Below are 27,774 nucleotides of genomic sequence, written 5' to 3'. Positions count from 1 at the left end.
TAGGGGTTATAACTGACTCTCCAGCTGACACAGACATCCTCCAAAAGGGTCTCACTGAGATGGACACCTGGTTTCAAAATAATGGCCTCAAGCTAAATTCCAAAATGTGCATAGTCATCCCCTTTGGAAAAAACTAAATAACCACAAAATACCACATAGGTGGTAGTCCCCTAAATACAGAAAACGTAATAAGTGATCTGGGGACCCATGTAGATAGTAATCTCTCCATTGTTAATCACATTGCCAAAGTGGTTAGAAAATTCTTCTATGTGGCCCACCTAATTGCAAAAGGGTTTGCATCCAAATCAAAAGAGGTCATTGTGCCCCTCTACTCATCACTCATCAGACCCATCATAGAGTACAACGCCCCATTTGGGATGTACCTTACAAGACACCTGCAACAGCTGGAAAGACCACAGAAGTACCTCACCATGCAGATCACTGGCCTCAAACAGATGCTCTTTGCAGCTCGACTGAAGAAACTCCAGCTGTACTAGGTTTCATACCGCCTACTCAGAGGTGATCTCTGTCTGACATACAAGGCCATGTCCAACCTAGAATTGATGGACATGCTCCACCCAAAGAAAACCTTATCCCCTCGAGCCACATGCTCTAGGGATCTAAACCTCACCACAACAATAAATAGGATGTGCTGGAGGGATAGATTCTGAGACTTCCCATCCTTTGGAACAAGATTTCAAGCTACATTAGGCAGAGCTCTTTGCTAACACTCTTCAAGAGAAACCTTGATGAGTGGATGGGAAACAGAAAGTTTACCCCGGGGATCACTTCAGTGGCTGTGCTGGACAGAGGCACAGGGAACTAATCTAAGGGGGCGGCGAAAGCCAACACATTCTGGCTAGGCTTATAAATGCCTTCGGGCAGATAGCCTAGTACCTACCTACCTATGAACCTATGAATCTATGTAGTTCAAGAAGTAAAGGGAAGGTTTCATACCCAGTAGTAGAACCAAGGACCTTCTATATTTTACTCCTACACATACACACTTTACCTCAGGAATAGTTATATAACATGCATTGAGAAACCTGCCATTCAGTCCTCCATTTTCCGTTGTTGCCCTAAGCTCTGCATCATGCAAACAAGGACTAAAATGTAATGTGGATAGATAAAAAACATTTTAACAAATAATAAACTGGATGACACAGAACTTGTGAATTGTGCACTGCTTGCATGCACTTTTACACTTCATAGACCTACATGTACACCTCTGTAAGTGTAACCTGACACACCTCCCTGATGTCATCATTAACTGTCGCCATGCATTCAAAACAAACACTGTGGAAGTGCCAACATGCAGTGAACATCCTTACATGGTTACAAGCTTTTGGGATTCAGCAATTCTAATGAGTTTTGACCTCATTTGTATCTTCACCATGTTGACAGCCCTGAATCTACATGGCTGGTAACCATGTCGTCAGGGAAACTGAAGAGGAGCCCAGTGTTGTGCAGTTAAGGGAGGGTATTACTCAGGTATACATATTTGCGCACAGGAATTCAGGTTTGGCTTTTTACATTTCATGGGGCTTACACTTTTAGCTGTCTAGATTATTTACGATTGCATTGTTCATTTGGGAATGGGAGTGTAAAGCTGCATTTGTCATGGCACTTAATAAGGACCTGTTGTTATTTTTGACAATTTTCTAGCATGCAGCATGTCTGGGAATGTCATAATATGTGTGGGGTTACATGTTTGGGTCTGTGCTGTACAAATTTACAGACAATTCCTTGCTCTATTTTCCGTGTAGACTCCTGTATTTGGTAAACATTTGCATACATGGCCAACACAAGCATGGAGTCCACACAGTTACTTTACAGCTTGTTGAATCACTCCACCATGTTCATTTCCTTCATTAGCATGCAATTCAGCTACTTATACTGTAATTTGTATGCCATGAAATTTCTTGTCTGTGCATGAGTGCGCACCACTATGCGGAGTTTTCTGAATCTAAAACTTTTTGTGGCCATGTGCACATTGTGCCACAACACCACATGGTCAGCATTATCATGTAGGCTTTCTTGAATCTCCCCCGTCTAAATTTATAAAAGAAATATTTAAAATCAGTCCCATATTTTTTGGCTTTTGCCCCACAACAATGTCCATTACTGTGAAAAGGCACTGCATGATGGCATACACTTGAGTTGCAGACTCTGTACCCTTAAGAACAAATTCAGTTATTCTGCCAACTTCCTGCACTGATAAAAGTACTTTTTTTAAATCTTTTCCTCAATTTTAACTTTGTCCCATTATCATCATCATTGTTGTGGAGACAAAAAATAATGACATACATTTGAATTTCAGACACCACATCCTTCAGAAATTGCATGCTTACACAATTTCTGTTATTTTATCAAGTATCTACATTTGCAAATGCAATATATAAAACATGTCCCTTATGTTCTGGCCTTTGTCACACTCCTGCCATTAATATGAAGGCAAATAGTCTCTAAATAATCTGACATATATTTCAGTTTCAAACTTCAATCACACAATTCTTCAGAAAATGCATGCCACCACAAATCCTGCCTAAGTTTATAGAAGCAATATTTAAATTTTTTTTATTTTTTAACCTTTGTCTCACCACCACGTTATATTGTGAACTGAAAACGTCACTTTTAAATAATATATAATTTACAACTTTATATTCTTCCAAAAATGCATGCTAACACAAATCCAAATCATGTTATTCAAGTTTCTACATTTATAAAAGCAATATTTAATTAAAACTTACACCCTTCAATCAATACAAAATCTTTCATGACAACATATCCATATGCACACATACTCTATCACATGAAACACACACACACACACACACACACACACACACACACACACACACACACACACACACACACACATACACACACACACACTTGCACACCCTTCTACAGACAATTTAAAGTAACTGCACACCCCTTAAGGGAGCACAAGTGTCAATTATGTTTCTTAAAACTCTATGTACCTTTACCTCATCTTACTTAAAGTACAGCAGCAGAAGAAAAGTACAGTTTTGTACCTACCATAAATGTAGATGTTCGAGGATCTCCATTGCTGCAGTCCTGACAAATGGGTACTCCGCTGCCCACCATCGGCCCGAATACCAAAGGGCTAGAACCGGCGTCGGTCACGGGCGCCTGAGACTGACGTAAGTACTTGTCAGTACAAATGCGCATGACCGACGCCATAACCTCAGTCTTTCTTGCCTCAGACGTCAGAATGCAAAAAAGAAAACACCACCCAAAAAAACCCAATCTAAAAAGAAAAAGGGGGAAGGAGGGAGGGAAAATAGGACTGCAGCAATGGAGATCCTCGAACATCTACATTTATGGTAGGTACAAAACTGTACTATGTTCGTGCCTCCCATTGCTGCAGTCCTGACAAATGGGTAGAATCCCAGAGCAACGGAAAAAGGGAGGCTGGCCAACTAAATAGCAGGAGGAGCTGCAGACATGCCCTGTAAGACTGCAGTGGCAAACCCAGCCCTAGACCTAGAATAAAGAGGCAAATGATAATGCTTTGTAAAGGTATGTACAGAACTCCAAGTAGCTGCCTCTAGAATGTCTTTAGTAGCTACCCCTCTCAAAAAAGCAGTAGAGGCGGCCGTAGCCCTAGTAGAATGAGGCCTGATCCCAACTGGAACCTCCTTACCATGATGAGAGAAACAAAAAGCAATACAATGGCCGATCCACTTGGAAATAGTTTGTTTCGAGACAGTTTTCCCACTTGAAGCCACAGCAAATGAAACAAATAACTGTTGAGATCTCCTGAACTCATTGGTTCTGAACAAATAATACCGTAACTGCCTATGCACATCCAAAGAATGCAAAACTCTTTCCCCTTCATTTTGGGGGTTAGTATAAAAAGTAGGCAAATGTATAGATTGGTTCAATGCCACATTAGAAACTACCTTAGGCAGAAAAGTAGGATTAGTATGCAAGGAAACTCTGTCCTGGTGAAAAATCAGAAAAGGTTCCACTGCCATGAGAGCCTGTAATTCAGATACCCTTCTAGCAGAAGTAACAGCCAATAAAAAAGCAGTCTTCCAGGACAACAACTTCAATTCAGCCGTAGCTGCAGGTTCAAAAGGAGGCAGAGTCAGCTTTTCCAAAACAAAATTAAGATCCCAGGCAGGAGTAGGAGCCCTTCGTGGGGGTCTTATATTCTTTGCCCCTCTAAGAAACTGTTTAAGCAAAGGATGTAAAAAGAAAGGAGGATCACCATCATAGTGAGCAGAAATAGCTGCAGCATGCACTTTTATAGAAGAGAAGGACAAACCCTTGTCCAGTAACATAGTCAAATATTGCAAAGTACAACTCAAATTAGGCAACGTGACATCAAGGCCTTTAGCTGAACTCCAAAGAAAAAATCTCTTCCATTTATCAGCATAAACTTTTCGAGTACTAGGACACCTGGCTTCCAAAAGGACATCCAAAACTTGTTGAGGGAGCTGAAGGCCCTCATCCTCTAAAACTGAATGCGCCAGGCTGTCAGGTGTAGGGATTGCACCCTGACATTGAGAAAATGATTGTTCTCTTGAGACAATAAGTGAGGAATCCGTGGTAATGGCCAAGGTGTCCCGTGAATTAGGCTCCTCAGCAGAGGGTACCAATGTTGACGAGGCCAATCCGGCGCTATAAGGATCATGCAAGGTTTGTCCCTCCTGACTTTCAACAGAACCTTTGAAAGAAGAGGCAGAGGAGGAAAGGCATACACGTGAAGGTTGCTCCAACTGAAGGATAGTGCATCTATTTTCCAGGCTTTCGAATGAAACAGCCTTGTGCAAAACAGAGGTAGTTGGGAATTCAGAGGAGAAGCGAACAGATCTATGTCTGGAGTTCCCCAAGCCATGGTCAACTGATGAAATACCTGAGGGTCCAACTTCCATTCGTGAGGATCCACCATCTGTCTGCTCAGAACATCTGCTAACGAATTTTGTGCTGCTTGCAGAAACTGTGCTCGAAGAGTGATGTGCAGATCCAAAGCAGTTTCCCATAACAGCATTGCTTGTCTGCAAAGAGGGTAAGAATGAGTTCCCCCCTGCTTGTTGATGTACCACATGACAGTTGTGTTGTCTGTTCGAATCAACACCAGTCCCGGTCGAAGTAGATCCTTGAATGCTTTCAATGCAAATTGAACTGCCAGCATCTCCTTCATGTTGATATGCAAGTGAAGCAGCTCCGGGGGCCAAAGGTCTTGAATCCATTTTTCTTTGAAATGAGCTCCCCAGGCTGACTCCGAGGCGTCTGTCGTTAATATCTGACTTGCCTCCGGTTGGGTCACAGAGAGTCCCTTGTTTAGGTGACATTCCTGAGCCCACCACACAAATTCTTTCTGAATGCAAGGTAGAATCCGAATGACAGTATCCAAATCGTGGCTGTGTTGAGTCCAAATGCTTTTGAGATACCATTGTAGCTTCCTCATATGCAGTTTGGCATTGGGAAGTACTAGAATGCAAGATGCCATGAACCCCAAGGCTTGAAGGACTGTCCTTGCAGTCAGCCTGGACATTACGGATAGCTGTTGGAAGTATAGGTGAAGATTTCTTTGTTTGTCCGGGGTAAGAGATGCCATCTGAGTAGCTGTATTCAGTCTCACACCCAGAAAACACATCTCCTGTGAGGGTACTAGACTGGACTTTATTTCGTTCACAGAATACCCTAGGCATCTGAAAACTGTCATCACATACTGCAGATGTCGAAGAAGTTCGTGCTTGCCCTGAGCCAGTATCAAACAATCGTCCAGATAAGGATAAATTTGAATTCCCCTTAGCCGGAGAAAAGCCATTACTGGAGCCAGGACTTTTGTGAATACCCTGGGCGCAGTAGATAAGCCAAAGGGCAATGCAGAGAACTGATAATGCAAATTCCCAGTCCGAAACCTCAGGAATTTCCTGCAACGGGGCCTGATAGGAATGTGAGAAAATAAAACTTGTAGCCTCGAGTTATAATGTCCAATACCCATTTGTCTTGGGTAACCAAATGCCAATTCCTTTTGAAAAGTCCCAGTTTTCCTCCTAGAGGAGCTGCCAGCAAAGCAGAGTCCGGCAGCTGAAGACACAGGTCATTGGGACTGCTTCCGAAAGGACTGACCCCTGCCCACCCCAGCAGAAGGGGTAAAAGAATTCAAAGGCCTAGAAGTAACAGGGCCCTGAGAGGAAGCCCTACCTCTACCATGCCTCGACCTGCCCCTAGAATGAAAATCCGAAGAGGGAAAAGACCATCCCCTAGCAGGCCAATTCCTACTGAACTTAGGGGGCTGAACCTGTAAGAAGTCCTTTACCGTCTGCATAGACTTAGCTTTTTCCTCCATTTTTTTCAAAACTGATTCCACTGGAGGGCCAAAAAGAACATCAGATTGCAAAGGAGCATCCATAATGCGAGCCTTAACATGCTCTGACAAGGACTGATCTCTAAGCCAGGCATGTCTGCGAACAACAGAACTAGTATCAGCCACCCTGGAAGAAGAGTGAATGGTAATCCCTATGAGGAATCTGTTTCCCACAAGAAATACAGTTATTAACTTTTTCTGACATCCGGCAATACTGAGGCAAGAAAAAGACAAAAAATGTTCCCAACAGGGTACTTAGCCAACTTGGTATCCGGACTGAAACTCGAAAACCGACAATTCCAGAACGCTGAACGGCACTTGCAAAAACTACTTCTGCTGAGGACCATGCGGCAAGAAAGACTGAGGTTATGGCGTCGGTCATGCGCATTTGTACTGACAAGTACTTACGTCAGTCTCAGGTGCCCGTGACCGACGCCGGTTCTAGCCCTTTGGTATTCGGGCCGATGGTGGGCAGCGGAGTACCCATTTGTCAGGACTGCAGCAATGGGAGACGACGAACATCCCTAATTACCAAAATATGGGAATGATTTGATGATGGTGACTGTGGTTTACCATCTTTTGCAGCAAGAAAAGGCAGCAAGTAAGTAGCAGGTACAAAATGCAGAGCCATGTACAGGAAAGTTCATAGACGTATGGTCTGTGACTGCTGCAGGTCTGTGGTCTGCCAGTCTGGAACACAAAACAGTAAGCAAGAAACTAGCCAGGTCAAACACTTTTATTTAATTATTATTATTTTTTTATATAAAACTATCATAGCACACCTACAGCAAGCTCACTGTGGGATCCAAAGATAAAGCCCTGTGACTGGCTTTGCTGCTCTGCCATTCCACCTGTGCAGCCAATCACATGTCTTTATGATGATGTCAACAAATTAAGAAACTGGGGGGGTGGGGCGGGAAGCCTGCTAAGTGCCTTAGACAATTTGTATATGATGTTTTCACCCTTATTTTTTCTGTTTCCCTTAAAGGTAAATAAAAAATATATAAATAAAATAAATTATTTACTTTTTAATTGCAAATTGTGCCTGTGACATCCATCCTCTGGCCACTAATCAAGCAGTCTTAATCCTCTCCACTGACACCAGTGAGGGACGTTCACTTGGAACAAAATAGATACACACAGTATTTCCAGATGCCTTTCTCTACACTGAGCACATTAAGAGAACACAGGGAATGCATTCAGTCCAGGTTTGGGTTTCTCTCTCTCTTTCTTTCTTTCTCCAGGCCCCCAATAAGACACCCCACTGGAACAGCTATAGGTTTGAGTCCTCAGCCATGTGTCCCAGGCCAAATTCTGCAACCCCCTCTCTGTAAAACTAGCGCTCTGTGTCCCTGCTCCAAGCAGCTGATACACACTGTTTGAGATTTGATTTTCACACACACACACACACACACACACACACACACACACACACACACACACACACACACACACACACACACACACGCGCACACACACACACACACACACACACACACACCTAGGAAATGCTGGCACAGATTTACTAGCTATGCCCTTCTGCCCAGACTATAGTGTAGATACTGCCACCAGGACAATCCAAAGCCAGCTACTCTAAGGCTTTTACAAGGGTACCCAATTATACTTACCGAAACTAATACTAATACAAATGGTAGTGTTTGTCCAATGCAATAAGGCTTTCAGAAGTGGCCACAGTAACATCAAATAAATATAAATACTCTCAAAAGCTAAATATTCTCTAAATGACCAGCCACAATGAAAAGTTTAAATATATTTAATAATAAAAAATAAAATAGCATGAAAATGCTGAATATCTATTTACAATAAACATCAGGGTTTCATTCACAGGAAATATTAAAATAGCACATAGATTCACACAGATACAGAAAAAACAGTACTTAATAATATCACTATATTTTCCTGACTGTTGTAAAGAATTACTAATCCCTGGTTACTTACTAAAGCAAGGCAAGATGAAGTGGGTGAGTGATCCTTGTATGTCAAGCTTCAAAAATAGACTGCAATAAGATTTCTGTCTTATCTAGTATTAAAACATCATTTCTGTGCTGGATTACAGAATGACATCACATACATCTGGTCATCTGACTTCTGGTTCCCAAACTATCCCCCTTTACTAGAAACTGAACCAGAATCTCACACATTTGTTTTACCATATGCACAGACAGAGCTTTGCTTAGATGTGTTATAGCATCTGGAAGCCAAAAAAATTAAACAGTTCCATCCTTGCAGGGTAGCAATTAATTCACTCCTAAGGACAATACAGCAGGATTTGTAGTCCTTGTTTTCACAGATTTTTTTGTCTCTGGCTGCAATCAGAACTATAAACACACAATCTTTATGACTTTCCAGGAAATTTATCAAAGTTAGCTGGACTGACATTAATCTCTCTCCTCTACTCCTCCAGTATCCTCTGTTAAAATATATTCATTCCAACAGTTACAATACAGTCTGACATACCTGTGTATTATTTTTTATGTCGATCAGGACCTACAGTTGGCATGTTTTTAACACAATCAACTTTTCAAATACATTTTCTACACAAGCACCTGTACAAATCAGCTTGATATACAAATGACACAAAATTCTTTACAAATCTCCAGCTAGCTATGCTGGCATAATCCACTGCCCTACATCTCATCTGGCAATACTTCACATCATCACAGTGCCCCAGACAGGACAGCACCCAGTCTGATTGCCTTTCTCATTACACCCTTGCTGTGCTACTATAAATATATATATATATATATATATATATATATATATATATACATATATATATATATATATATATATATATATATGTGTGTGTGTGTGTGTGTGTGTGTGTGTGTGTGTGAGAGAGTCTGCATGTGTCTGTATGTCAAAATATGCACATGTAAATAAATAACTATATATATATATATATATATATATATATATATATATATATATATATACACACACACACACACACACACACACACACACACACACACACACACACACACACACACACACACACACACACACACACACATACATGTCTGTGTGTATGTATGTCAAAATATTGAAACTCAAACTAACCAAAAATAAAATCTGTTTTATGCAACATATATTTAATTCTTTATTTGACATTTGTTGACCAGCATAGTCTGAATGAGCCTGCACACTTTTTCAGCATACCCCCGTGGATAAAAGCTCCACAGTTCAAATTAGACAAATACAATAAATTCACAATACAATTTATGTAAGTACAGAATTCAGAGTTCAAATTATATAAGTAAATAAATTCTGAGTACAAATTGTCCAAATATTAAAGAATTAACAGGAGTAAAGTAAATAAGAAAGATGGCAATAAAAGTTGCACACAAAAAGATCAGAAAAGGTGTCAGGATGCAGTTCATGTTAGAGATCTTGGAAAAAGATGCAATTCAGATAAGTAGTAAGTGTTGGGGAGGTGTGAAGAAGGAAGCTGTCAAAGAAGTGCAGAATAATAGGTCATTGTAGAAATATAGAGGAAGATAGAAGAGGTAGTGGGATTGTGGGACAGGAGAAAGTAGGAAGGAAGGTTAGGGAGGGAGAAAAAGGAGAGGATGAGAGAGGGGAAGGAATATTTCAGGTGGGATGGTTGCAGGGACATCTCCAGGTACTGAATAGGTAATTTCTGAGGAAGGTCTTGAATTCATAAGCATGGGTGACATTTCTGAGGGCCATGGGAAGCTTATTCCAAGATAGAGCTGGAAGGTAACTGTATAGATTTTGTCCAAATGATTTTTTAGGTTTGGGACTTTGTAAGACATATTGATCAGAGCTTCTAAGGGTGCATGGTGGGTTAGAAAGGGAGACAAGAGATGATATGCTAGGACAGGAGGAGGCCTTGTTTAGGATTGTGTGGATGAAGAGGAGATGAGTAAATAAGAGTTGATTGTAAAACTCAAACCAGCTGAGTGATTGGAGAACAAGACAGTGGTGCAATTTAGGAGGGAGGTCAGCTGCAAATCTGGCTACTTTACTGTAAGTGGTTTTGAGTTTGGATAGTAGGGCGGATTGTAAGTTACTAAGGATTTGAGGGCCGTAGAAGACATTAGGGAGAAGATAAGCCTTGGCAAATGAAATTCTGGAGTTGGGGGTAAGCAATCTTTTGTTTCCCAAAAGCCACCAAAAGCCCAAGCTTTTGGTGGGTTTTCTTAATGCAGTGGTGTAAATTAAAGCTGAATTTCAGTTGGTCATCAATGAGCACTCTAAGAAGTTTTGTGTGGGGTTCAGGTGTGATAGTGGTGCTGTACAGTGAAGACATGGTAAAAGAGGATTTTAGGTGGTAGAAACTAGGGTAGGAATAGGAGGAGTTTTTCTTTTTAGGGCTTAGTATAAGTTGGCTGTTAGTAAGCCAGGTTTCAGTGAGGTTAAAAGAGGTTTGAGTTAGGGTGAGTAGGTCAGAGGGGTTGTCTGCAATGATGATGATGATAGTGGAGTTATCCGCGCTCTGAATGAGGGATGACTGAGGACAGGATGTTTGGAATTGGTTAGTAAAAATACTAAAAAGAAGGGGGCCAAAGATTGAGCCTTTAGGGACATTCTGTTTTATGGGGAGACAAGGGGATAGAGCAGAGAGACATTTGACAGACTGCTATCCATTAGTGAGATAGCTTGTGAACAAGAAGATAGTTCCAGGGGAGAGGTTTAGTTAAGAAAGTTTGGAGAGGAGGATGGGGGGGTGGGAGACTGTGTAAAAGGCTTTTGAGAGGTCTAAGAAGAGGCATGACACCAGTTTATTATTGTTTCTAGCTTGTGAGATGGAATTAGTAAAGGAAATGAGAACGGTAGTAGTGCTGTGATGGGGGAGGCAACTATGCTGACTAGAGGTGATGAGGTTTTCTTAGGTGAGATAGGACAGGATTTCCTTATGCACACAATGTTCAAGAATTTTGGAGAGGGGAAAGAGTATGGAAATTGGGCGATAATTAGGGAGTTCTACAGAGTTTCCACATTTATGGATAGGTATAGTGTGGAATTTCTTCCACAGAGTTGGGACAGTAGATTCATGGATTGAACGGTTTATGAGGATGGAGACCGGGTAAGCTATGGAGTTAGTTGCAGCCTTTAGGAAGACAGATGGCCAATTGTCAGCTGATGGGGAACAAGGTTTAGGTTTGAAAAGAAGCTTTTTGATGTAGCTAGTAGGGACAGACACTAGTGAGAAAGGGCAGTTTTCTTGTAGGGTAGTGGTGGAGGTGAGGGACTGGTTAGGTTGGTAGTTAGCATGAGTTTGCTAATGATATCACTAAAGTAGGTATTGAAGATAAAGGCAGTTTCTTGAGGCAAATTATTAGGGTAGAGATTTGGTGTTGCATGATTTCCAGGGTGGAAAATTTGATTGACAGTATTCCAGAATATTTTGGGGTTGTAAGGTTGAGTATTCAGAGGTGTGTTGCAGAAGTTTTTTTTAATCAATGTTTGTGTTTTTTAGCCAGGTTATGGAGTTCTCTATATTTTTGGAGGTGTGAGTGTGACTTTGTCTTAAATCACAGTTTCCATGCATAGTCTCTGTTTTGGATGAGTGACAGGGTAGACTTGGTGAGCCAGGGTGTGCTGCGTGATTTCACTCTGACAGTTCTAGGAGGGACAAGGGAGTTTAGAGTGTTTAAGAAGATGGAGTTGAATTGATGAACTGCTTTATTGAGGAAGAGGTGTGAGAGGAAGGACCAGTCAACTGCAGAGAGATAGTTGTTGAAATTCTCAGGGTTGAAGTTTGTTAGCTTATGGCATTCCTTGAATTTGTGAGGCCTAGTTAGCTTGGACACATATTGGGTAGTGATCACTAATTGAGTCTGGATGGGATTCAGGGTGGCGGTAGAGGTTAGGATGAAAGACAAGAATCCAGGCAAGGAGAGAGAACTGGTGTTAGTGGGTTTGCCTGATTTTGGGGAGAGTGTATTCTGTGTGGGGGAAGAGAGTGGGTCATATGGGAGAGAAGTAGTGAGTACTGGTGTTTGTACTATAGAAGGATGTAGGGGAGTTGGGCTGTAGGTTAAGTAGAATTTCATAAGAGGTGAGATAAGAGAGAAGAAAAAAAAAGAAATGATGATAGAAGATGGAAGAGCACAGTGGTGGTTAAAGAGTAAGAAGGGGAGGGTGTTGTATGACTGAGTGGAGGAGTAAACACTTGCCCAACATGCCCTTTTTTCCATTGTAGTGCGATCCTGGAGTTGGTATATATAGTTAGGGGTGTTGTGGGGGCACAGCCCCCCACCAAGGTGGGTTTGACTTACTTTGGAGTGAGTTTTGTTTCCATTTGGCCAAGTGTTTAATTGCCCTACTAAAAGTCCAACATTTGAGTTTCCACAGTTTCATGATTTTCATCTCAGGATTTTAAACGTCGATCTTATGGGCATCGGGATTTTGAAGCAGACCCAATATATATATATATATATATATATATATATATATATATATATGATATAATTCACTGCACTGCTTTCTCAATGGTAATGTTAGAGTCATTTTACACTTCAACAACTTCATTTGACATAGTTTTCCCCGAACATTCCCTAAAGAATGAGCCCTTTCAGGCATTTAGCATTTAGTTGCAAAATATTATAAAAAAATTCAACAACCCACAGGGCTACTACATGAATTCTATGCATTAGTACTGCTCTGCAGTACATAACTACAATCAAAGAGAATCACGTAGTAAATTAAAATTACAGAACATTATCTATTCATAGACACGCACTGCTGAAACAGCATGAAAATAATTATTCTCTTTATAAAGCCAGCTTCTAAACTATTTTTTGTAAATTAAATTAATTAACGGCTTTTTTCTAATTTCAGTACAAGTTGGTAAAGATTATAATACTGGATAATGCCTGTATTTAAGCTGTTTATATCAGCTGCCATTCTGAGTTCAGCAGTTAATTTCTCTCATAGCAGAATGTCACAAAGGATTGTTGTAATCATACTCTACAAAAACTATCCAGCAGTCATCTTATATTAAGGCTATTATTCATTACCAGTATCTTATCAGAGTACCCAACTGTAATCTTCTTAAGCTGCACTGAACATTAGCAAATACATTTCATTTCTTTTCTAGTGGCACTGCAACCTACTGACAATTTTCTCCAGCAGGTTTCAAACAACTGTTGCCAAGCTTCTTGGCCTAAATTTCACAAAAATCTGGCACAGCATACTGGAACTATGAACAGTTTTCTTTGTACTATAGCACAGACGGGCAAGCTTTTATCTCATCCCACATCAGCAGAGAAGTAAAAGGCTTCCCATCTCTGTAAATGTGAAATGTTTTGATCTGTAATTACAGGACTGGTAACCTGATATTTTTTCTGTTTTATAAATTATATTTTACATATAAAAAAATAGTGTGGTATCTGTTTATCCTTACCACGAGCATCATTTATTTAAGTTTTGTTTGACCATTTAAGTCATGATTACTGGTCTAATGACAAACACAGTAACCTGCTGTTCTATATTGTAGAGATTTGCTTACTCCATGAATCTGTGAAAGTTGTTCTTCAAACATAGAGCTTCAACGTTCAGGAATAGATTATTGGAATAGGGGGTTCACAAAGGCATTCCAGATGGCATAGGATAGGTGGAGAAATTGTATGGCAGAAACTGAAGATGAAGATAGGGTAGATGTTAAATGTATTTAAGGAGAATGATAGATATGATAGTAATTTCCTTCTGTCATCAAGGTGATATGATATGATATGATAGAAAGTAATATTAATGTAATTTGATTACATGGAATTAGTTTCATTTATTTACTTGTAAGTCATGCCAAGTTCAAAAATGTTATAATATAAAGTATCTTTAGGAAGAATAAGCCAAAATGTTTCAAATTTTTATGAACATGCAGACAAAGATTCTTCATTGAATCCTGTTAGCTCACCGAAGAATTTCAGGACTGCATTTTAAGGTAAGCGATATAGTTCACAAACAATAATAGTACATTTAATTGCCCTGCATTTATTGCTTACTCTGCAAATATTTAAGTGCATTCATTTCACTGAACTTCTGCTTGCCTGTATCAACATTTGAGATAACGTTTTCTAAGCCTCCAGTTTGACATTGAGTAATAGCTTCCATTGTTATTTTGAGCTAGTACTGCATCCTATTAACTCCCAGTGTTGCTGTTTATGTACTATATAGCTCCAAGATGATTTATAGTTATCTTCTGAAATGTGACAGATACTTTGTGTTTCATTTTCCACTGATTTCTTTTCCAATAAATACTGTTGTGCAATATTGTAATTTACAAAACATTCTTTGTAAGCCTTCATCTAAAGTATGTATAATAGCAGAAACATAACATTAAACATAATTCATAATTATAAAAGATATCTTTGGAAATTACCAGCCAATTAATAACATTGCTAACTAATTACCTAAATATTTCAGCAGTGACAACACAGCATATTTCCAAACTTTGTCACTACTGTTCTTGTTCAGAAGAGTAAATTAGTTTTTTGTTAAGTATATCAGATGGTCTTCTGCATTCTGAATGCTTATTTTGATCTCTTACAATAAATTTTGATGAAGAAATAATAATTCTGACCACATTTTTTTTATTTTTTTAATTTTTTATGTTTTTCTTCAGACTCATCAAATAGTAGATTTATTTTAACAATATGTACAATATGTATTTATCTGTACTTCTAGTTCCATATGAGTAACTTATATTTCTTCAAAGTTTTTCTTCAGCCAACATATTTTGCTTATATCATGACATTGCTAACTGAATTGTAATATCAGATATTTGATTTATTTATTCATTCTTTTAAGGAATTCCTAATTTAATGGCATACACTGTTTGGAAATTTATTGCACACTTTTTATTTCATGGTCATGGTATGTAATATAAGACTTACTGGTTTAAGCTTTGAGAGCAGTTTTTGTGCTGAGGCACTGGCATTTGCTTATCGGGGGAAGCTGATAATGCACAGTTCATACAAAAATGGTAAAAAGATTTTAAAACGTTCACCCATCATAGATGCAATCTTTGTAGCACTGCTTTCATGATTTAAGTGTGAAAAAATAGGGGTGCTATATATAAGTAGAATATTTGGAAATAACTAATTGTATACAGTGCAATGTTAAACTGCACAATTGAAGGCAATTTAGAAAAGTTGTGAGACATCATTTGAAAGATGTCATCTGGGTAAAATGGTTAAATACTTCAGTACCACCGAATGTAAATTATTAGAAAATGATTCATTTTTGTATAGCTCTGGCAAAGAAAGACTACTCACCGAGTTCTCATTGTCTACAATTTCCATCACAAATATCTTAGGAAGATAGAAGTCATACTTCTGAAATAGAACATTAAGAGAAATATATGCTGTACATTAGTCTTTTATTTTAAATGGGTCATGTTGCTCTCACCTGTTTTTATCTTTCTTTCTTTCTTTTTGTGCTCTGGTCCACTTCATTCCAGTAAGCCTCAGCCTTTGCTGTCTTCTTACTTACTCATTATTCTGGCTGGACCAGCAGCCCATAACCAGTTCTTTTCTTTAATGCAGATGAATAAGTACACAGAGAGCAGTGCCATTATCGGGGATCTTATTTTTGCATTAACCCTACCATTCCTTACACTTCCAGAAGCTTTTCTGAGGTTGCACTGTCACTCACTTCCACAAGGGATGTAAGCCCACTGAAACCCCACCCTCTATTAAACAGAGAGCCTCTAGTTATGAGATCAAACAGAAAACATGTCCCTGGGCAATTACCCCACCCCCACCCCTCTATTGCTCTCCTGCCCCTAAATGACATCTCTTGTGCTATGACATTTAATTGATCCAGGTCACAGGGACATCATTGCTGTTTTATCCCCCTAAGACACATGGCAACAAATGGGTCTTTTTCTGGGATGTACAATATTCACAGAATTCTCATTATATGAACGGTAACTAAAAAGTGAAAATATTACTGACATATAGATAGACAAATAGATATAGATATAGATATAGATATAGCTATATAGATATAGATATAGAAATAGATAGATATCTCAACTGGCAAGTATGTAGAAGTGCAGTTACTCCCACTTTGAAAACAGTAATTTTCAAAGCTTGATTTTAACAGATTTCCAAAAAGTCTGAGGAGCCCTTGGCTCATTGATGAAACTTTCGGTCATTCTTAGTTGCAGACTCAGAAAACAGAAGCATTATATAAATACATTTCTAACAGGTACATCACCTCTGCAACTCCAAGGAAATTGACTGTACCTTTGCTCACATAACACTAAATATATTAACTCCAATGTTAATACTTCATTATTCTTGCCATTCAGTAAACTTGAAGTTAGTGTACTTAAAATGCATTTAAACAAACAAGACTCAATGAGTCTGACAATATGGTATGTTCTGTCTCAGATGTCTGTAATGTTTACAGTGTAATGCTATTACAGTTTGTAGCACATTTAAATATGTTTATGTATTTGTAGATTATTATGACTGACTGGTATGTTTCCAAAATTATTTACTGCATATTACATTTTTGATGTATAAACTTTCTAATAGGTTTTGTTTAAAGTTTTTAAGAATTAAATTTTTGGTTTTACTTGTTCCTTACAAAAGTAAAGCAGTACTAGTATAAAAATGTTGAAATCTGATTTTAAGGTCACATGGGTTTCTAAATTTATAGAATTATATAAAAGGGAAGTAAATGATGTGCAAATTTAGTTCTGAGGAAGTTTGCTTATATTTTGGGAATGAAAAAGCTTAATTCCTTATAAAAATTTGTGAGTAAACAAGTGACTATTACTTGGCCAGTTATTTTTGGGCTTTTGGTTCACAGACAGCATTCCTTTATATTTTATTTATTTTGAATTGTAGACTTGGGTTGATGCGGTGGTGGTGCTGCGGTAGCGCTGTCGCTTCACAGTAAGACGTTGTCCTGTTCGATTCTCAGCTAGAGCGTCTTCTGTGTGGAGACATGCGTCAATGGGCGTACCTTCGTTGAAGGTTGTGGGTCAGGGCTGGCAACTCGGCATGTAAAAATCTACTGCCAATCATTAGCAGACCGGAGTTCCGCTGTGGTGACCCCTAACCGGGAAAAGCAGAACGACACAACAACAAGACTTGGGTTGATCATTGATGCAAATTGACCTGTTTCAGGCTCAGTACTGGGATAAAATAAAACAGTAGTATGCAAGCATTATTATTCTAAGTTCAGCTTACATAACATAAAAAGAAACATTCACTGACAAAGACTTCAAAGTAAACAGTAGGTCATTAAGGGATATATTGGATTATATACAGTAAAACAAAACAATGCATGGTACATATTAAAACATCTAAACAGCTACTTCAACATTTACCATAGTGTAATGGTTACATTACTTATAATCAAAGACATTTGTATAATACATAAGTCATCCAAAAGGTGTATGTATAAACGTGTCATTTGCAAGTGGCTCTATCACCTTGCTTGCTGTTTTACAGATGATCATAAGGCTGGTTAGGTAGGAGGAGGAGTAAAGCTGAATAGTGGCTCCAATTAACAGGTCATATGAAGGTAAAGGGGAGGTTGCTGGAAGAATAGGGTGATGGAGGTATTGCAGACGTATGCAAATGCCTGAATGAATTGTGATAGGGCTCAGAATGCACAGGTTGTACTAGTTAATAGCTGAAAGAGAATTTCTATGGAAATATTTATAGGTCACTATCTGTTAACGTTAATTCACCACCCCTGTTTAAAATATGTAAGCATTGAAAGTGTGCAAAGCATAGCATGGTCAGCCATTTTACTCCACCAAAAAAAAAATGCAGATGTTCTATACACATCAGTGCCACTTTGTTCTACAGCTCTGTGATTCCATGTTTACGATCTGTTTGCATCATTGCAACCTTAATGGCCATGCAGTTCAGTCGGTCACTGCAGTATGGTCCTGAAAGCTATGGACCACTATGTAGTATGGAGTGATATGTGATTTGCTATCTGAGTCGTTCTTCAAACACACTGTGCACAACCTGTGCACCATAAATGATTCTGAATCCTGCCATAGTTGTTACTGTAAGAAAGAGGTGTTATTACTCCCAAAACAGTATATTCTATTTATCTAATTTTATTTTACTTTATTTCAGTTTGTTAACTAGTGTAGAGTACTAATCTATCTGGACATCCCCAGACTCACCCATTGACACAATTTAATAATAATATGCCTTATACATTAATTATTGATACACAAAAATATATTAGGTTAGATGTCGGTCATCAATATGCTAGTAGAATATGCTAAGCAATGCTGTTAAAATTGTATAGGATTATAGCACAAATATCTTGACAGTTATTATTTACATTTTTAAATCAAAGAAGAGAAGAAAAGAAAAGAGAAGTAAAAAGAGAAAAAAAGAAGAGAAAATAAAAAAATAAAAATTAAATTGGAACTTTTTTATAATTTCTTATTTATTTAATAATTTGTAGATTAATTGGATGGAACAGGGGCCATATGAGTCACAGATTGCCTAGCTCAGTGGCTTTATATCTGTTAGATGTTAAAACTGTATTTTTCATTGAGTTCAGATGTGAATTCAACCATAACTGAAGAAAATGCATCTAAAGAGCTTATGGCCTGTGAGTCTTAGAGAAAATGATAAAAACTGCAGCAATTGTTTGATTATATGCAGCAAAATGTTGATAGCATGGAAAGTGTTGCAAAATAGCAGGATTAGGGGATTAAAATGTTGCATGTTTGCACAGAAACTTTGCTAGACATAAAACATGATTTAGAATGCAGAACACAGAGAGAAAATTGCAGAGTCCTCGGGGTGAGGGATGAGTCAAAGGGCACAAACGTTGCAAGGCATGTTGAACAATGAATAGGGCAAATAATGGAAAGAATTGATTAGCTCATCAAAGAAGTAGACAAAGCACACAGACTTGACAGACATACTGGGAGTCCTGGTAGACTGAGACACTGAATTATGAAATACCACAGCTATAGGGTAAGTGCCCAGTCAAGACTGCAACATTCAGGGCTTTGTGGATTGTGGCTGTAAAATTAAAGCAGTGGATTGTTTTGCACCATGGATTTATTTCAAATGAAAAGGTTTACTTACAGCATCCATGCTCTTATGACAAGAAGGATCAGCATACCTGTCAACTGTCCAAATTTTCACAGAATGTTTGGATTTTTGGCTTATTTTTTTCGTCTTTTACTCATAAAATTTATAGTTTTCTGGCAAAGTATTGAGAATTAAAATTCCTAAACAGTGGCAAACGTTTGAGTTTCAGGCTTCTTACTCTTCAGAAAATACATGCCGATACAAAACCTGTTACTCAAACAATTTCTACACATATATAAGAGTAATATTTAAAAAAAAATGTCCCTATTATTCAGCCCTTTGTCCCCTATTATTTTTAGCTTTATCCAGATTTCTTGCATTTAGAGGTTGTGAGGTATGAGGAGTAGAAACATTTCTAATGTAGCCTGCAATACTCAAAATTATTTAGAAAGGATGGAGTTGAGGCAATACACTCATACAATGATGTATTTTACAGGGAAAAACACTGGTGGCTGGAAAGAATAGGGGATTCTCCTGCAAATGCATCCAATGTTTTAAATACTTTAAATTGTGTCACAGAAGAAAGGCATGCTCACTGCAGATGCCCTGTCCAAGTAGAAGGAGGGGTCCAGGATTGATATAGCAGGAAGAAATAACTGGTAGACTGGAAAAGGAAGGACAACAACTAGTGCAGATGAAATTCAGGGCAATCACACAAGCATGCTTACAATAGTAAGGTAGGGCTGTTGAGGGTAATGTAGATATAATGATCTAAGTAACCATGAAGGACAGTGTAGGAGACAAACCAATCAGATAAATATATCTTCCTTGAAAGATAAACACTGTTAGGGAGAAGAATAGAGAGAATTCAGTAATATGGGAGCTCAGAGACATGATGAATTGGATAATAATAAACGCAGAATCAGAAGGAAGCGCAGAGAGGAGATATGGCAATGGGAGGGAGAGAACAGACTTTCTTTTAGACAAGCTCACAACAAATGTCCATTGGACATGTGGGTGAAGTGAACATTAGTTTGATGAGGTAGCAGTGATGGCAGAAAAAAAAAGGCATATGAGTGCCTAAACATTTTTTTTTCACAGAAAGAGTGCTGTTTCAGATGGATTCAGTGATGCTGCACTTCATTCTCTGTCTCTTCTTTATATTTTTTTATTCGCCCTTCTATGACATCCAGATTGGTGAGCAAACATGAAGTGGGATCCCAACATCTGTGTACAAGGTCTATGGCACTGAATGCCCTGGAGTGATAGTATTGAAGTGGACACTTGATTATCTACAGTTTATGGATAAGGTGAGAGTTGCATGATGTCCACTGTGCAGTGAAAAGTAACTGTACAGCATCTGAGAATTCTTATACAGCTACCAATGTAGGGATAAAGACAGTAAACAAAATACATTCTGGTGAGAGGAGTCTAGCATGCACAGGCTTATGCTTGAGAGAATGGACTATTTCAGATGGCAATATGAGTTAATTGTCTACCTTAGTGTAGAACTGATAACACACTGGTTTATAAATGTCAGCCTTACATGGACAGTTGCAGTATATAGGCTGTATTCTCTGTTAGGTATAGGATGATATCTTACATGATACGTGCAGGGGCTTACCAAATGTAACATTTTATATTTTATATATATATATATATATATATATATATATATATATATATATATATATATATATAAATCAAAACAGAAAACAGTTGTAGTGTCTTTCATTTCTCCATAAAAATGCTAGCATTAAGTGAGCCATCATGGTGTGTGCATTTTTGTCTATAATGTTAGTCAAACCAAGACTAATGTATCAATCACTGTTTGTACATAACAAACTGATCTTTTACAAGTGAATTAATGTAGATGTACATGGGGCACAAGGAGTGCTGTATTATTCTATGTAGGACAATTGTTGGGGGCAAAACAGGAGAACGACGAGGTGTATTTCAGAGGGTATGGAGGTTAGCAACATTAATGCATAGATGCATTCCTTAATACAAGTAGTAAGTTTCAACAAACACCAGGTGGATGGACATTTCAGGTAATTGTTCCCTAATTATTAGTGATAGCTATAGCCATCACATTGAGATGCCAGAGACAGAGTCTTGGTCAGGATTGTACTGATCCATGTGTCTAGGGGTTATAATTCTGGTTAGCCATAGGAGATTGCACTGAAAGTGAAGTTGGGGGATGGGGAAATGGAAATTATGCGTAGGAGCATGGAATGTTGCAAAGAATCAATAATCAAATGAAAACGAAAGAATGTTAATTAAGTTGAAGAGAAAGAACCTGGGTTCAATTTCTTGATGAAATCGAAAAAAAAATCTTCTGAATTTAAAAATTTGGAAATACGGAGTTATAGATGGTTAGCCACAAGATGGGAAAAAGGGGAAGTAGAAGGGGAATAGGAATTTTAAGCGAACTGGATGAACAACTGGAGACAATCAGGGTAGTTAAAAGTGATGCGAGCAGACAGGTGTTAGGTCACTGAGTGGGAAGAAAGCAATGAAAAGTATTAACCTCTCTCTCTCTGTTCCAAATGCAGACAAACCTGAGGTTTTCCTTGACTGGATGAATAATGTGCAGGCTGTAAAGAAAGGAAGAGGGAGACAGAGTAATCAAAGAGGGGATTTCAGCATAGTGCTAATCCTAAAAAGGGATAGGAAATCTAGAGCAGTACAATTTAAGAGATGCAATTGAAAAACCTTAGCTGACTGGATGAACCAGGAGAAATTTTTGAAGGTAAGAGCTAACACAGGGAATGGCAGGGTAAAATGTTTCCAAGCTGGGAAACAAAGAAAGTCAGTAGGTTGGATAGGCTATTGGGAGATGGGACACTTTCTTGAGGAAATTATCACTTTATACTTTGAAGAAAGAAATTTATCAAATTATGTAATTAAGATGAGTTGGGAACTAGGAAATCAGACAGTAGGTAGACTGAGATGGAATCCTGGGGCATTGGAGGAAGGGGAAGGCCTCTAGATGGACACAGGATATGATTAAGGAGGTAATAGATTTAAATAACAATTCCTAAGGCATGTTGGAAATTTGTGGACATGATGTGGTTAAAGCTCCACAGAGTCAAGGATATGCCTAAAAAGAAAAGATGAAAGAGAGTAAGTATATGTGAGGTGATACAGACTTACACTGTACAGAAAAAAGACAACCAGAATCACAGGAAATAAACAGGGCAGAGCAAGGAATTATTTTGGACAGGATAAAAGAAAATGAGAAATCAAAGCTAAAATAAGAATAGGTGAGCAAGGGTTTGGTAAGGTGGGTGAGGGAATAGGGAAGTATTAATGTGTTGATGTGGATGTTCAAGGATCTGAAAAAGAAAGCTTGCATTAATTGAGTAGAGGATGTAAGGGTGAGGAAATTAGAGTTATGATAATGATCTTTATACAAACATAGACCTTGTGTTGCATTGGTCAAATCTTAGGAAGGATATGTGCTGTCTGAGCTGAAACAGCAGAGAATAAATCTACCAATAGGGGATGGGGAGATAGTTGAGACTATTATGCACATGGACGGAGGTAAAGTGAATGGACAAGTTGGACAAGCTATTGACTTTTATAAAATAGTGGGTTCACAGGTAAATAGTACAATGGCAGATCTGATATTATAGAAAAAGGGTGCTTATCCAAACCAAAGGAAGAGGCTACAGCAATAGTATTGTATAAACATAAAGGGAAAGAGACTGATGTTAAAAACTCACTCTATAGGTCTACGCAATGCAGGTACAAAATGTTTGGCTTGAATGTTGACAGTAAGACTGAAAGAGGTTCTCCCAAGAACAACAGGTAAAGAGCAAACAGGCTTTATTAAAGGTAAATCATCAGTGGATCATTGGCATACTCTTGCATATTTTATAGAATGGGATGAGGGCAGATGCCTTGGCAAAACAGTACTTGAGTTAATGGACATTCAGAAGGTCTTTGACTGTGTGCCATGGAAATTCATGTCAGAAGCTTTGACAGATGACAATGGACTAAAATGGGGCTCCAAAGCTACAGCTATACATAAAGTGCGGGTTTATTGAATAAAAGCATAAGGAAGAGGGACTCAACAGGGGTGTCCTCTATCTTCAGGATATTTCTAATGGCCATTGAGTGTCTGGTGCATAGAGTAAGGAAGAATCGGTCAAATAAGAACAATATTATGAAAAGCCATAGTATATTTAGTTATTTCCAGATGATTCCATGATGTTTTTTGAGGATGTTGCTATGGAGCTTCTGGGGATAATTAGAATAAGTGGTAGATCAAGTACAAGAACAAAGATTTACATGGGTAAGTGATACTATACCTAACCTGAGGTAAATGTTTAAAGAATGGAAGGGGATGAAGGTAAGTACCTAGATTCTTGCATTTGATGCTTAACGCAACACAAAAATATGTACCAGGGATAGTTTAGAGAAGGAATGATAATGTTCTGTTTTATGCTTGAATTGTGAATAAGCAGAAATGCAGAGATATTTGTTATACTGCCATGATATAACCAGTGTGTATTGATGATTTAAATAACATTGTATAATGCTGAAAGTTAGAGCAAAAGCACTGACTGACCATTTGATATGAAAATGTTAAGTGATACTGCTGAAAGCTGTTATGGCACATACAACAATAAAAATGACAAAGTAAAAAAAAAATAAAGAGTTTGATGAAGAACTATGGCTTTTCCTTAAACCAGAAAAAAATTGCTTGGATCTAGTTCAGTCTTTCCATTACAAGTGAACATTTTAATTGTAATGTTTTAAAACTATTCTGATTTACTTTGCAGTTAGCTAGCTGTAGACTAATATTTCATTCACTAATATTTCATTTCAGTAACGTATGACTGCTTGTATCATGCTTTGTAGGGTACTGAAATGTCAAGGCAGGGACAGAGTCTTTTTCCTCCAGTTGACATTTCAATACTGTGACACTGGTGAGGTGAAAGACTGCAATGATGTTTGTGATTAGCCAGATTCAGAGAACAGGGCAAAGGTGACATTTATATTTTCATATTTCTTCTCTGTTTTCTTCAAGTTTCTGCAACCTTAAAGTTAACAGATATAAATACTGAAGGGTAGGAGCTTGCCCCCACATCAAGAATGCGGGGGAGACCCCAAGCAAAAAACATGTTTTTGAGTTTTCTTCAACAATAGCAGTTTAATTGTTTTGAGCTTGAGACCTCACAAGGTTTTAAACCTTCTAGTTTCAAATAATGGCGTGCTAATTAAATGTTACATGATTAATCATAATAGAGACATTTTATTTCATTTTCCATTCTTTAATTAAAACTTTTCTTCTTTTCTTAATGCAAATTTTCATTTCTAATCTGATGATTTAAATGGATAATGTTGTTTGGAGGGGGTATTGGGGTATTTATCTGGCATTTGTGAGTGAAGTGTTAAAGTAACATATTTTTTAGACTTGTAAATATATTATTCTACTATTAATATACCAAGATATACCTATAACTGGCTCACCATGACCTCTAGCTATCACAGAAGTCCAAGTACTAAAAGCTAAAAATACTACATCTGTGAGTTCTCACAATATCCCTGGAAGCATCTTAAATAGCATGAGGAATGAACTAGCCACACCCTAACAAATCTGTTCAACCTCTGCCTCCATACAGGTTTTGTACCAAGAGAATGCACAACAGATACAGTCATTCCCCTGAATAAGGGAGGAACTTTCATGTACCCACGAAATGTCATAAATCTGTCAAGCCTCATATGCAAGGCCAAAGACTTATCATGGAATAATCAGGACACAGGGAACCTCTAAACACTGGACCTGTATCAATTTAGATTTGTCAAGGTGAGGTCATTCTTGGTCAACCTGATGGATTTTTTTTGAAAAGTTCACCAAAGCAATGGATGAATTCAAAATGGTACACACTGTGTACTTTGATGTGGCCAAAGCTTTTGACACAGTTCCCCACTCAGCCAATGTAGAAAAGCTAAATAAACTGTTAATAAGCCACTATGTCACCTACTGGATGGCCAACTGGTTTACAGATAGGACACAGTCAGAATAGCCGAAGTTGCCTCCACAAAGAGACCAGTTACCAGTAGAATCCCCCGGGTTCTTTGTTAGGATCTCTTCTGTTTGTTATCTACTTTTCTGAAGTAAAAGCCAATATCACAGGGCTCTGGCTGACTAAGTTTGTAGATGTCTCCAGCTTAGGAGCAATCACTGAATCTCCAAATGACTTAGCCATCCTGTAGGAATGTTTGTTTCAAATAAATAACTACTGTCAAAATCATGGTCTGAAACTAAATGCCAAAAAATGCATTATTGTATCCTTTGGGAAGTCATCTGGCAAGGAACTGCCACATTGACAATATGCCCCTAAGAGTTGATCCAGTTGTTTGGGATTTCTGAACTTATGTGGACAGCGGCCTTACTTTCGACTAACATGTGTCTACTGTAGTATGTAAGTCCTTCTATATTGCACAGCTTATAAACAAAAGGATTGTGTTTAGATCTAGGGATGTCATTGTCCCTGTTAACTCAGCCTTCTTTTGGTTAATCATTGAATATAATGCCCCCTTTGGCATATATCTGTACAGACATGTGCAGCAACTGGAACACCCACAGAGTTACCTTACTATAAGATACAAGACTTGAATAACATATCCTACATGGATCGACTCAAAGCCCTGTCACCAACCTCAGTATCCTACAAACTGCTAAGAGGGGACCTGTGTCTGGCATACAGGACATCCCGTGATACATTACTGATGGATTTACTGAATACCAGCAAGTCAAATGTCATATGAAATGCTCATTCTAGGGATCTAAACCTTGTCTGCAACATCAACAGAATGGTTTTGAGGGACAGGTATATTTTGCAGGGGATGCTGCTGCTTTGGAACTGACTCCCTATCCAAATAAAACAAAGTTCATCCCTGTACATTTTCAAGTGTAACTTAGATCTATGGAAGAGAAACAAAAAATTTACCCCAGGACTGCCCCCTGTACTAATAATGGACAGATGCAGCTCCTAAATGCCTTATCAAATGCATGGGCCCCTCAAATTATCTATGGTATTATCCAATTTATTCTCATTAGAGGTAATACATAATTACTGACCATGGAATGGGTAATCTTTAACCAAATGGAATAGGTTTTTAGAACATAAAAAGTGAAATTGGCTAGATAGCTAGACTAGTACTTACTTATGAACCGATGAACATGTCAATGAAGGAAAACCAGTATTACATTACTTTATATAGCTGACTATTAAAAATTAGATTCTCACTTGGAAAAAAAAAAGATGTGTAAACAAATGGGAAATATTGTCCGTGTTTCAGGTTACTTATATGTTTTTCATATTTTGTTATACCAATGTACATTTGAGTTTAGAAGGTTACTTTAGGAGGTTATTGTGCTTTTGATATTATTGTGTGTGTATTGTGTAAACCTAGGCATAGCCATTTCTATCCATTTAGTTTTGAAGGTAAGAACTGGATCTGTCTTACCTTTGATATTGTTTGACAAGACTCTATAAAAAATATCAGCAAAGAAATAAAATCTACCATCAGAGAGATCAAAGACAAACACAAATTGAAACTATCATCTATAGCCAAGGATAATCATAAATTCATCTTTAACTACATCCGAAAATTAAATCATAATATCTAGCACATCACCCAGTCTGACCTAAAAGACACACTTACTATAGTAAGAGATCATTTTGTGCCAACTTTATCCAGGAAACAGTTACCATAATTCCATAAATCCCTGAATTATTTACCTACACTAGGAACATCATGGAACGAGTCTTAACTGTGCTCTAAGAAACAAAACATACAACTTCCATGGGTTCAGACAATTTTGCATGGCTAATAAATTGCACCAAAAATGCTCTCTTGGAACCCTTTCTGAACCTGTTCAACTTAAGCTTAGCCACAAGATATACCCATGAAGTATAGAGACTGCTGTTGTAGTACCCATTCATAAAGACAGCCCTACAAAAGAAAGGAAAAAAAAAACACACACACATAAGAACTATAGACCCATCAGACCTCAAAGTCTAATTTGCAAAGTCATAGAATGCATCACATCTGACTTCTTAAACTGAGATATCAAAAACCTCATACAGCTATACAATCAGCAGTTTGGTTTTGTCAAAGGGAGTTTACATCTACTTAAATCAGTAAATTTCATCAAGAAGTTCAGAGAAGCAGTTAGATAGTGGTAATACCTTCTACACAACCTATCTAGATCTAGCTAAGGCATGTGATATCATTTCTTACACATACATTGTAAATAAGCTAAGAGACCTAAATGTCAATCCTTGCATAGTAAGCTGGGTGGTAAAATGTCTAAAAGAGAGAATTTGCATAACGTGGCAGGTTACCTTCTCAGAAAGTAAAAAGGTAACTGGTACTGTCCCT

The 27,774-nt window shown here is 38.1% G+C and overlaps 1 protein-coding gene across 1 annotated transcript in view; it reads right to left on the bottom strand.

Moving 5' to 3' along the window:
* TRHDE (thyrotropin releasing hormone degrading enzyme) overlaps positions 1-27,774 on the bottom strand; it is a 5,519,112-nt gene that overhangs the window by 1,947,337 nt on the left and 3,544,001 nt on the right. Inside the window, 1 exon segment of the mRNA XM_044088069.1 lies at positions 10,000-10,024. Coding sequence (XP_043944004.1) covers positions 10,000-10,024 — 25 coding nt within the window.

Source organism: Protopterus annectens, chromosome 11.part0 (assembly GCF_019279795.1).
Source record: "Protopterus annectens isolate FY-2018-M chromosome 11.part0, PAN1.0, whole genome shotgun sequence".
NCBI lineage: Eukaryota > Metazoa > Chordata > Ceratodontiformes > Protopteridae > Protopterus > Protopterus annectens.
The sequence above is the reverse complement of the archived record's forward strand: the minus strand, read 5'-3'. Positions and strand labels throughout refer to the sequence as shown.